The following is an 11,856-nucleotide window of genomic DNA, read 5'->3' as shown; positions in this document are numbered from 1 at the left end:
CCCGGGGCCCCCCCCCCCCCCCCCCCCAGTGCGCTGAACTATGACTCTTGACCATGCGTCCATATGTGACGAGTCGGGGAGGGAGGACGATTTCCATATGCAGTTGTCCTTCCACAGTAAATTCTAACTACATTAAACTGGTGATTCACTAAATCAGGTTGCATCATTAAAACTTCACAAAAGTCTCAGCGAGTAAAGACTTTAGAAATCTTTTGCTAGGAAACATTTGTAGCGCCGTCAAGTCAAGAGCAATCGACCTTGCAAACAGGAAGTCACTGTACTACCAGGAGCTAGCATAACTTCCAGAAACTACTCTTTTAAGAGGCTAAAAGATAAATCTTTGTAAATGTACTAGTTTAATTAGTAGTGTTCAAACAGCATTCATTAAGTTTCTGGTCAGAGATGTCGACCGTGCTCTAAATGACCTCTTTTGCTCAGACATTAGCACGCTAACGTTTATCAGTTACACCTGGAAGTTAGTGGCTGTATATTTAGTAACAACTCATCTTTAAGTAAAACCTGTTTTAATATCGTTCTGCATAGAGGACGTGTTTGAACTTATGAACAGCTGCTTCCGCTGAAGTATATTTGTTTTATAATGTGGAACGAGAAACTGTCCGTTTCCTGTTTCAGCTTTTCAGAGAGATAAAAATGTGCATTAACAGACACACACAGGAGCAAAATCTCGAGTATAAAGAAGATAAACCTTCATCTTGATGTTGCTGTTTGATGGCGTTTGTGTTGTGTTCAGGATCTGGTTGGTCAGGACACTGCAGGTTACGCCCCGCTGAACCACAGAGGAGACCCCGAGAGAGGAAGAGTGAGTCTCACCGATATAAAATATCTGCTGTTTTGCTTGCACTGTATTTCAGAAAGTTCCCCGTAGCAGTGTGTGGTTCTCCATGGAGAACGTTTACGGTGTTGCTTCTAGAGAACAGAACGCTGTTTTATGACATGGATCACTATCTTGCAGCAACGACTATTATTGTGTAACTTTAGGGTTCTTTCACAGTTCTCTCAAGGTTCTTTGTGTTTTTCATGGTTCATCGAGATTCATTCAGGAAACTTGAAAGAACCTTGAAGAACCATGACAGTATGAAATAACTCTTAAGAAATGTTTCTAATAAATCCTTAGAGAACCACACACAGTCCAAAAAAGAACCACAAGAACTTTTATATAATGCTTAAGAACATGGGGTTGTATCAAGATTTGTGTAAAGGACTCTGGAGAACCCCACAACTCAACAACAAACTCATGATGCAGAAAGAACCAAGAACCTAAAAAGACCCACAAAAGAACAGTGAAAATCCTGAAGCTAAAACTGGGAAAGACACTGAAAGAACCCTGTTTATCATGAAAGAACCCTGAAACATTACTAGTAAAAAAACAAGAAACACTTTATTCAACAGAACCGAATATGTTCAACAATCTACCTGTTCTGTTTCTTTATGTGTCATAGAACCGCAGGGATGACACCTACACGGTAACAAACTCTCACACTCTTGTTTTGTTTGTTTTAAAACAGAAGTTAGTCGTTTTATCAACGTATAAAATGATTGTTAATTAAGATTTCATAGATAATGTCCTGTTAATAATATTATATATTGTTTTTAGATGTTTTATACTCCCTGTGCAGCAGTTTGTAAACCTGGTTTTTAAATGTGCTACGTAAATAAAAATGTACTGGATTGTAATATGTGAGTTTTTATATATTCAGGGCTTGAACAAACGTAACACTGATGGAGAATATAAGGAGCTTCCTGTTAAAAGAGAGGTGAGCAGAACTATTTTGAATACTTTTACCAACACTTTTACAAGCTCTAATTATTAAATTGAATCTTATTTAATTAGAGTTTTCTATCATTTATTGAATGATTTAATGTCAGAGATTTGCTGTTGACATATTTGTTGTTTGTTTCTTCAGCGTCACAGAAAGAACGAGCAGGTTTACCAGGTGAGTGGAAAGAAAAATGTTTTATCAGTTAAACCATCAAGACACACTTTCCATCTGGCGTATTTCCTCGAACGAACAAACTTTTCTCTATCTCTTCAGGATCTGAGCACGGCTACTAAAGATACCTACGACGACCTGCAGATGAAGCCGCTTCCTCCTCGCTAAGGCCGTCCAGCCGTCGCGACCCAGAAAACTTTTCACCTCCACCATTTCACTTCCTGTCAGCCTCAGCAGAAAAACACACAAACTTATGTTTTGGACAAATTACTTTGGCTGATGGTCTTTTTTTTAATGATGTCCATCTTTTACTCGTTAGTAGATTTGTCATTTCGTTTCTATATTTCTCAGGTGGAAGGTCTTTTATTTAGTCAGAACACGACATCATAACTCTATCGGAACGGTTTGTTTTTTTCTTTGTGAATCTCTGACCGCATTGATCCATCACTTTACACGAGGTGAAGTAATGCATAAAAAGGTACATTCAATCCATTCAAATTGATAAAATTACATAAACAAAACAAGTTATTGGCACAAATGCAGTTAAAAGTTTCCCCAAGATTCAATAAAGGAAACAAAAGAATTGGTTAAATAAATGGTGACAGTCTTAAAAAGTTGGATGTGATGGTGAGTTCATAGCTTCAGGAAGGGAAGATAGTTCGATCGAAGCCTTGTTCCAGCACGCCAAAACTCACGAATGACCACGATGTCCGAAGTTGCACGTGTGTCGGCTTCGTGGGACACGCTTGTTAATCGGCCGCCATATTTAAAAGCCGAGTCATGAACTCAGGTTAAAGTGTTCATGTTTTTATGACAGAACTTACTTCACTTGTACTCAGTGTGGCATTTATTTCTCCCGTACAGAGTAGGATAAACGGGCACCAACTAATACCAGGTCCAGTTACTGACAGCAGCTGATGTTGTTTCCTGTAGGATTGAGAACATGATTTATGACGTGAATGCGTCATGAAGAGGCTACTTCTGAATATATTTTAATTATATACTGAATTATTTGAACAATTCATTTATTTTCTGTTCCTTCCTTGATCTCATGCATGTTAAAAGCCAAATAAGAGGTTTTATTAGTAAGTAACAAATAGGAGTATGTTTATATTGTCTTTTGGTCCTGGTATGAATACACAAACTCAGTATTCGTTATTTTGCCTGTCAAACACGTAAAAACAAGATTTTCCGAATTAAAATGGATCCAAAATGCTTAAAAAGTTCAGCCCAAAGTAACAAACTTTGACATTTAAAGAGATATTTTCACTTTTGTGTTGTAAATAGCAAGACGTCAACTAGAAAGACACCGAGGCAACTCAGTCTACAGATAAAGCAGCTGTTTATTTGCATTTGTCTTCAGTTTCTAATTGAGCTTTAGCCAAATCTGGAGAGACTTAAAGCTGCATCAGTGTGGAGCCTTAAAGAGTTGAATATTAAAATAAGAAAGGCATCATTAAATAAACAATAATGTGAATAAATTCACAAAATTTCTTATCTTATTCTTAAATTCTTAATCCTGCTTCTTTTCAAAATGAAATAATATCACTGCAGCTAATTTTTAATTAATTCCAGCTGTTTTCATCTCAAAACGTCCTTTTCTCCAATTAATAATTTTTTTAAATCATTTTTCATCGCAATGTTTATCTGTCAATCAAAATTAAAAGAGCAGAGCCAGTTGTGTGATTAGCTTTAGTGGACTACCAATCACGTCACTGACACGATTTGAATTTATAAAATAAAAATGAGCTACATTAAAGACATTCAATCAATCAAAAACAATCAGTTTTAAAATGTATTGGATTATTTCACAATGTCAAGGTTAAATTATATATTTTATCTGTATTTATTCAGAGTAGTTTCATCGTGTTCATTTATTTAAAAGTGGACTCTTTGGGCCTCCGTACATTAGACAATAAGAACCGTCCAGTCTATTCAAGCTTTTAATTTCCAGTTTCTCCTTTAAAAAGTACTGTTTTTTAATGTTCTTATTGCTGTTAATTGCTTTGTTTTGATGGCATTGCTTTTGTCCTTTTTTTCCCCTTTTACATGGTAGATGGTTATTATGAAAGTATATTCCTGAGAATTTGTGCTGTAATGAATCTGATCATTTGTTGTCACGAATATTTTGCTCTTATGGTCATGGTCATTTGTTTCTGATATGACAATGTATATTAATGTCTTAATAAATCCAAATTAAAGCATCTGAAGTAAGACATTTTACAAATGCAGCTTCTACCACCTGGTGGACAAGAACAGAAAAGAGCCTTTGAAACTTGAACTAAAGGTTTGCTGCACAAAATCAATATAGATATATTGACAAATAGTGCAGTGAGCAGAGTGAAAAGAATGCAGGAATAAATAAGTATTTTGTGCAGGAGTAATGACGAGGTTGGTGGATTTGGTATACAGTGTATAAAATATGAGAATATAACAGTATGAACAGCACTGAAATAGAGAATAATGAATAAATAAATAATAAGTGTTTGCCAGTAAACAGGTGCTGATTAGAGTAACTGGGTTATTGCACAGGAATAGTTCCTGACAGTGTGAGTCAGGGTCAGCTGTTCATCAGAGTGATGGTTTGTGGGAAGAAACTGTTCCTGAGTCTGTTGGTTTTGGCGTACAGTGCTCTGTAGCGCCTACCGGAGGGGAGGAGCTGGAACAGGTTGTGTCCGGGGTGAGATGGATCTGCAGTGATGTTTCCTGCCCGTTTCCTGACTCTGGAAATGTATAAGTCCTGAATGGAGGGCAGGTTGGCACCGATGGTCTTTTCTGCAGTCCTGACTATCCATTGTAGTCTGCTCCTGTCCTTTTTGGTGGCAGATCCAAACCAGACAGTGATGGAGGTGCAGAGGACAGACTGGATGATGGCTGTGTAGAACTGGATCAGCAGCTCCTCAGGCAGGTTGAGCTTCCTGAGCTGACGCAGGAAGTACATCCTCTACTGGGCCTTCTTGATGATGGTGTCAGTGTTGAGCTCCCACTTTGGGTCCTGGGATATAGTGGATCCCAGAAACCTGAAGGATTCCACAGCAGACACAGGGCTGTTGAGTATGGTGATGGGGGGCAGAATGGGGGGGGGGGCTCCTCCTCAAGTCCACGGTCATCTCCACAGTTTTGAGCGTGTTAAGCTCCAGGTTGTTCTGACCGCATCATTTCCTCCAACACCAGAGCTGGTGATGTTGGTTCTTTACATTCTGTAGTTAGTTTTATATCTTCTGGCCAAATCTTACACATTCTACCTTTTAAAATATCACCATTTTTATACCTTAAATATTTACTACATTTGTCAAATCTTTACAATTAATCCATCAATAAATTGAAAGTCATGTAGCCGTTAGAATTTATTTAATTTGTAAATTATTGGATTTTGAAATTAAGGAGATAAACTTTTACCTTTTTCAGGGTTAAATTAAGTAGATTAAAGGTCTTTTAAGAGACAGTTTTATTGTGTGCATAAGATCATTCGTTTTATTTTGAAAAGCATTAGCGGAAGTCGTATTTTAGCTGTGTAGCGGCTAACTTGACGCCAAAAATCTCTGGTTAGCATTTTTAGGCTATGAGGTTAGCAGGCGAGCTGTGTCTCTGCTGTGTGTTGCGATGGCAGCTGAACCTAAATATTAGCACTAATGCTAAAGTAAAACAATGCAGAGTGATTCATTAATCCGCTAATAGTTCACTTTAAGGGCCGTGCTAATTATTAGCCAGCTATCGGCTAGGTGTTAGCATCGCTCCCAACAACAGCAACAACAACAACAACAGTAGCAGCTAGCTGTCAACAGTTTCACCGCAGAAACGTCCTTTTAAAATAAATCCAGATGGAAACAAACGCGCCGAAGCGAAGAGACAATAAGAAATCGCTGCGTGTGAAAGTGATCAGCCTCGGAAATGCCGAGGTCGGAAAGGTGAGTGACCACAGTTTATTTTAGACCAAACCCGGGCTGAATTCAGGCGCATTGGAGTTCAGCTGATCCCAGCAGCGATAAACCTTTAAAAACAACTTGTTTGTACAGCTAGCTGACGAAATATTTATTTTAAACAGTTTTGAAAGCTGGTGTTAGCGTAAATAATTAACGTTTCCTGTGTTCTTGGTATCGGGATTATGATGCTGTTCAGTCTGATTTATCTTGTTTATCCAAACACCAGACTCCCTATAAAAATCTGTTACTTTACCACTTTCCTGCTTATTGCTATTAATTAATAAACGGTGTAACGTCAGTTAAGATAATTTTTAAAGTACGGCTATGTTTTCTAAAACTCGGCGTGAATTTTACGTGTTAATATTAAATAATTAGTTTTATTATTAACAGTTTGTCCTGTGATCTCTATTGAGCAGGAAAGGCGTCGAAACAAGTGCACCACATATAAATTATGATATTCTAATGAAATAATGTCTGCTTGGTGTATAATTATATATATATATATATATAAAATATGTACTGGTTATAAAACTGTCCAATGATGGTTTAAGTCATTTGTGATGATGCATTAAAGCAATGTAGCTTTCATACTTTGTTTGTTTACCGACTTTGCCTGAAGAATCTAGTATTTCTAATATAATAATGAATTCTGCTTTTACACATTGAGGTGGAACTTGATTAACAAGGCGCCCTAAGTTTTCATACATCTTACGGGTTAAGCTGAAGGGTACAGTTAAATAATTCATCAATCCACCTTTAAATTGCTCGATTTCTGAAGGGAGTCTGGCATGAAAGATGTAGCACCTCATTATAAATATATTATCCTTTTCAGAGCTGCATTATCAAACGCTACTGTGAGAAGAGGTTTGTTCCCAAGTATTTGGCCACTATTGGCATCGACTATGGCGTCACCAAGTAAGTTTATACGCTGCATACTTTATCCTAGTACTGTGTGTACTGTATGTTTTATGTGCTCTGCATGTAACTGGGCGAAATGTCTTCTGTTTCTTAGGCTATGATATACAATATGTACAACACATTTTCTCCAAAATAACTTCCCATAATTTCTCAAATAGTACAAACACATGATGATCTTACAGACCATGATGCATTGCTGCAGATTAAACTACCCAACAGGATGTAAAGGAGTTAAAATGAGCTTAAACATCTATGAGTAGTTTTACTGTCATACTGTAAGTACGTGTTGCTGATAATACTCACATACTTTTACTGAAGGAAGGTTTGAATGCAGGACTTTTACTCGCAGTGGAGTATGCAGTAATACGAGTAACGCTTGTGTCGTCAGAGTGCAGGTTCGCGATAGAGAAATCAAAGTGAACATCTTCGACATGGCCGGTCATCCTTTCTTCTACGAAGTGAGTCACAAAAACTGTATTTTCTTATTTATACTTTTAAAATACTTGAACTTGTTTGAATGAGTTTAATGAGTCGTAATGTGGGAAACCTGCCAGCAGGTGGAGCTGTTGAACCTGGAACGGCGATGGTCTCCTCCTCCTCCTCATCATCATCCTTCTTCTTCTTGCTGTTGTTTCTGTCCCTCAGGTGCGTAATGAGTTCTATAAGGACAGTCAGGGGGTGCTGCTGGTTTATGACGTCGGCCTCAGGGAGAGTTTCGACGCCCTCGACAGCTGGCTCGGCGAGATGAAACAGGAAATGGGCTCTCAGGCCAACATGGACAGCATTGTGTTCATCGTCTGCGCCAACAAGGTCAGACCGATACACAACAACAACTAGCTCTGAGGCGGTCGGCAGGTCGGAGGTCAGGTGAAAGTGCTTATGTTACTGTGAAGCTCGAGCAGTATGTGGCGCTGCAGGCGATCACATGATGACATCACAGGCATCGGGTCTGATGTCAGCCTGAGAAGTTTCAAAGCTAAATAATAAACATTAGCGAAGGCCACGACGTTCTCTGCTCTCACCGGTTAGACGTGTCTCAGACTTTGGGGATATTCATATATTATCATCTGCTTCAGCCTCGCAGTAAAACCTCTGGACGCTGTTTAGCGTCGTGCTCTCAGGCTAATCACCGGTTACAGAACACATGTTTTAAAGGTCCAGTGTGTCATTTTCTGAGGATCTGTTGACAGAAATGCAAAAAAAGATCCATAACTATGTTTTCAGTGGTGTGTAAAGACCTGACGTAATGAACCGTTTTTATTAGCTTAGAATGAGACTTTTCTGTGAACATGACAAGAGAGGAGTGAAGACTGAATCAGGCCTCAGCAGGGACGATGTTACAGGAGAAACAGATCTGAGAGCAGCACTGACTTAGATTCTGTTATATTTATATATTTTAACATGTCATCTTGAATCCTGTGTTTCCTTTTACATAAATAAAAATATTTCCACCATAAATTGGTGCAGAAACTTTCACCAGAATGCACGAAATGAAGTGTTTAAAGATCAAAATTTCCCAGACCCCCCCGCTCATATGTCTCAGCATTGAGGACATCTTTAAAACACTGTTTTAGGATCTTTCTCGTCTCGTGTACCTGATATCACGTATCTCGCGAACAAAGTGTCTCTTCACTGCCGTAATCTGAGCCACGATGTCCCCCCCACTTTTCAACACAAGTGTATCGCCATGTTTCTACACGGACAAACAGCGCTACAGAGCGCGTTATGTCGCTACGTTGAATACGTAAAATGAAGAAGAAGAAGTAACAGTCATTGTTTGGTTTATTAGAAGTAAGAAGGACCACACTGATTAGAACGAGAGCCGACAGAGCGTGTCGGCCACCGTAGCTTCTCCTGCACGCTTTGAAAGGGACGGTCGTTAAAATCTTTAAGGTACTTTTAAATACTCACTTGTTTGTGGGTGTTTGTACATGTTTACATGTTTACATGTTTACACACGGCACAGCCTAAAAAGGGACTCGGTCTGTTTTCCCTGTAGATAGATTGTAAGGCTGGCCGGTATAATTTCAAAAGAGATATGAAATTAGACGTTTATACCGATATAGTTTGATGTTGAGTTAATCGATATGTTTCCGTAAAGTCCCGCCAGCGTTTGCTCGTCTCTCTCCATCACAGTGTAGCCCCGCCCCTCCCTCTGCAAACAAAGTCTCTAACGAGATGGAGGGAGACACAGAGCTGGTCGACGCTGCTGAAGACCTGGCTTGTAAAAAGAAAAGCACGGTTCATTCAGTGTTTCCCACACATACACGTTACTTCAGAGGGCCGCTCAGGTTAGACCACACGCTGTAGCATTTATCAGAGAAACACAGTGACCACGTTACAAGTCGCGACACTATTTAAATTTATATATATATATTTTAGAAGAGCGACCAGGTAAAGCGACAGTGAACACACCAGTCAGATGTTATTCGTTAGCTACCACATTGGTTTTGTTTTGATAGGCTACGACGTCAACGCGCCTCCTCAACATGCAGCTCAGCTGCTGCTGTGAACGGAATCACGGGAGGAAAAGTCCAGAAGACAAGTTCTGCTTTTCTTTCTAAGACATAGTCTCCTACTGACGGAGAAAACCACTGAAGCAGACACACAGGGAGAGAGAGAGAGACACCTCCGTCTTATCTGTCTTTACATTCTACATTCTAATGTTGAAAAGTTTTAAAAACATGCCGGCTGAAACCCCCGAGCCCGCTTAGCAGAAAATACTGATATATATTTTATACCGAAACAGTACTGGGATATGACTTTTTGGCCATATCGCCCAGCCCTGATAGACAGACAGACAGACAGACAGACAGATAGACAGATAGACAGACAGACAGATAGATAGATAGATAGACAGACAGATAGACAGATAGATAGATAGGTGGGAGTGTGTGTCTGCGAGGTGGGTGAGAGAATAGAAGAAGAACTATCAAGAAGCTAGTCGAGATTAGACATACAGTCTTTCTCCGGCTAGCTGCAGGCTACAGCAGCTGCTCCAGAATTAGTTTGGGACCCGATCCAGACCACTTCATCAGTGGACGCAGGTTTGAAAACGGCCTTAAAATGTCCGTCTGTGCAGGTGGACCTGACAAAGCGGCGGGTGGTGGACGAGGGGGAGGGGCGTCTGTGGGCTGAGTCCAGAGGTTTTCATTACTTCGAAACGTCGGCGCAGAGCGGAGAGGGCATCAACGAGATGTTTCAGGTACACAAACGGCAAACTTCAGTCTTTAAGAAGACTTGGAGAACATTTTCAGTACCGTGTGTTCGTGTCGTCTCTCAGGCGTTCTTCTCGTCCATCACCGACATGTGTGAGAACGGCGGGAAGCGCCCGGTGTCTGAGGTCAGCGTCGGCTTCACCAAAGAGCAGGCGGACACCATCCGACGCATCCGAAACAGCAAGGACTCCTGGGATATGCTGGGCGTCAAACCTGGTGCCACGCGGTGAGTGAACGGCCCCGAGGTCAAAGGTCGAGCTGGGTGTTGTTATTGACTTGGTGTTTAATTATCAGTAATGTTTTAAAAGCTGTTGACTCGTCTAATGTTGGTTCCTTCCTGCTCATTTCCAGGGAGGAGGTGAACAAGGCGTACAGGAAGTTGGCAGTCCTGCTGCACCCGGACAAATGCGTGGCACCCGGCAGCGAAGACGCCTTTAAGGCCGTGGTGAACGCCCGCACTTCACTGCTGAAGAACATTAAATAACACAAACACACACCACTGAAAGCTCGCAGAGAGTTTGGACCTCACTCAGACACGGACTGAAGAATCACATGAACAGTGTTTATTTATTGGAATATTTATTTAACGTAAAGGTCTTGTGTGCCATGTTGCTCGCCACAGTGCTGTATGCCAACCCAACGCGTGGTTCATGACCAGTTTTAACTTATTTACTACGTTTTATCTATAAACCGGTGTGTGTGTGTATGTGTTAATGTGAGAGAAAGTATGGAAGGTGATTAGGGCCACACGGAGGAAAAATTTAGTTCTGAGATTAAAGTCAGAATTTTAACATTTGTTATGATTATTGTGAGGAACAAATGTTTAAATTTTAAAAGAAGTTGTAAATCTAAGGCTAAACTTAGATTTATTTATTCAAATCAGATCTTTTATGTTTAAATTCAAAAAATTCTGAGGAAAAATGTTCAAATTTATTCTTAGGACAAGTTTTGATTAAAGTCAGAACTTTTGGTTTGAAGTCAAACTTTTAAATTAAACTCACATTGTGAGATAAAGATAAGAATTAATAGAATTCAGAGAACATAAAATCAATAATAGGAAGAAATGATTTTCAAATTGTCAAAAGCCAAAAGAAGTTGTAATTGTGACAATATAGTTAGGAAATTAAAGTCAGACTTTTTAGATTAAAGAAGTCAAACTTTTAAATTAAACTCACATTGTGAGATAAAGATAAGAATTAATAGAATTCAGAGAACATAAAATCAATAATAGGAAGAAATGATTTTCAAATTGTCAAAAGCCAAAAGAAGTTGTAATTGTGACAATATAGTTAGGAAATTAAAGTCAGACTTTTTAGATTAAAGAAGTCAAACTTTTAAATTAAACTCACATTGTGAGATAAAGATAAGAATTAATAGAATTCAGAGAACATAAAATCAATAATAGGAAGAAATGATTTTCAAATTGTCAAAAGCCAAAAGAAGTTGTAATTGTGACAATATAGTTAGGAAATTAAAGTCAGACTTTTTAGATTAAAGAAGTCAAACTTTTAAATTAAACTCACATTGTGAGATAAAGATAAGAATTAATAGAATTCAGAGAACATAAAATCAATAATAGGAAGAAATGATTTTCAAATTGTCAAAAGCCAAAAGAAGTTGTAATTGTGACAATATAGTTAGGAAATTAAAGTCAGACTTTTTAGATTAAAGAAGTCAAACTTTTAAATTAAACTCACATTGTGAGATAAAGATAAGAATTAATAGAATTCAGAGAACATAAAATCAATAATAGGAAGAAATGATTTTCAAATTGTCAAAAGCCAAAAGAAGTTGTAATTGTGACAATATAGTTAGGAAATTAAAGTCAGACTTTTTAGATTAAAG

At 38.8% G+C, this 11,856-nt stretch overlaps 2 protein-coding genes across 2 annotated transcripts in view; both read left to right on the top strand.

Moving 5' to 3' along the window:
• The window catches only part of LOC123972320 (T-cell surface glycoprotein CD3 zeta chain-like), a 19,096-nt gene extending 14,940 nt beyond the window's left edge, over positions 1-4,156 (top strand). The window contains exons 4-8 of the mRNA XM_046051730.1: positions 752-820; positions 1,461-1,484; positions 1,719-1,775; positions 1,926-1,955; positions 2,055-4,156. Of these exons, the coding sequence (XP_045907686.1) occupies positions 752-820; positions 1,461-1,484; positions 1,719-1,775; positions 1,926-1,955; positions 2,055-2,120 (246 nt within the window). The 3' untranslated portion in view covers positions 2,121-4,156. The remainder of the gene's footprint in view (positions 1-751; positions 821-1,460; positions 1,485-1,718; positions 1,776-1,925; positions 1,956-2,054) is intronic.
• Positions 4,157-5,471: 1,315 nt separating this feature from the next.
• Positions 5,472-11,850, top strand: dnajc27 (DnaJ (Hsp40) homolog, subfamily C, member 27). Its single transcript, XM_046051459.1, has 7 exons — positions 5,472-5,860; positions 6,708-6,790; positions 7,182-7,251; positions 7,439-7,603; positions 9,876-9,998; positions 10,077-10,237; positions 10,363-11,850. Exons 1-7 carry the CDS (start codon positions 5,774-5,776, stop codon positions 10,493-10,495), a joined length of 822 nt encoding a protein of 273 aa, XP_045907415.1. The 5' UTR covers positions 5,472-5,773; the 3' UTR covers positions 10,496-11,850.
• The last annotated feature ends 6 nt before the right edge of the window (positions 11,851-11,856 follow it).

Source organism: Micropterus dolomieu, linkage group LG01 (genome assembly GCF_021292245.1).
Source record: "Micropterus dolomieu isolate WLL.071019.BEF.003 ecotype Adirondacks linkage group LG01, ASM2129224v1, whole genome shotgun sequence".
NCBI lineage: Eukaryota > Metazoa > Chordata > Actinopteri > Centrarchiformes > Centrarchidae > Micropterus > Micropterus dolomieu.
This window is presented reverse-complemented; position numbering and strand designations above follow the sequence as displayed.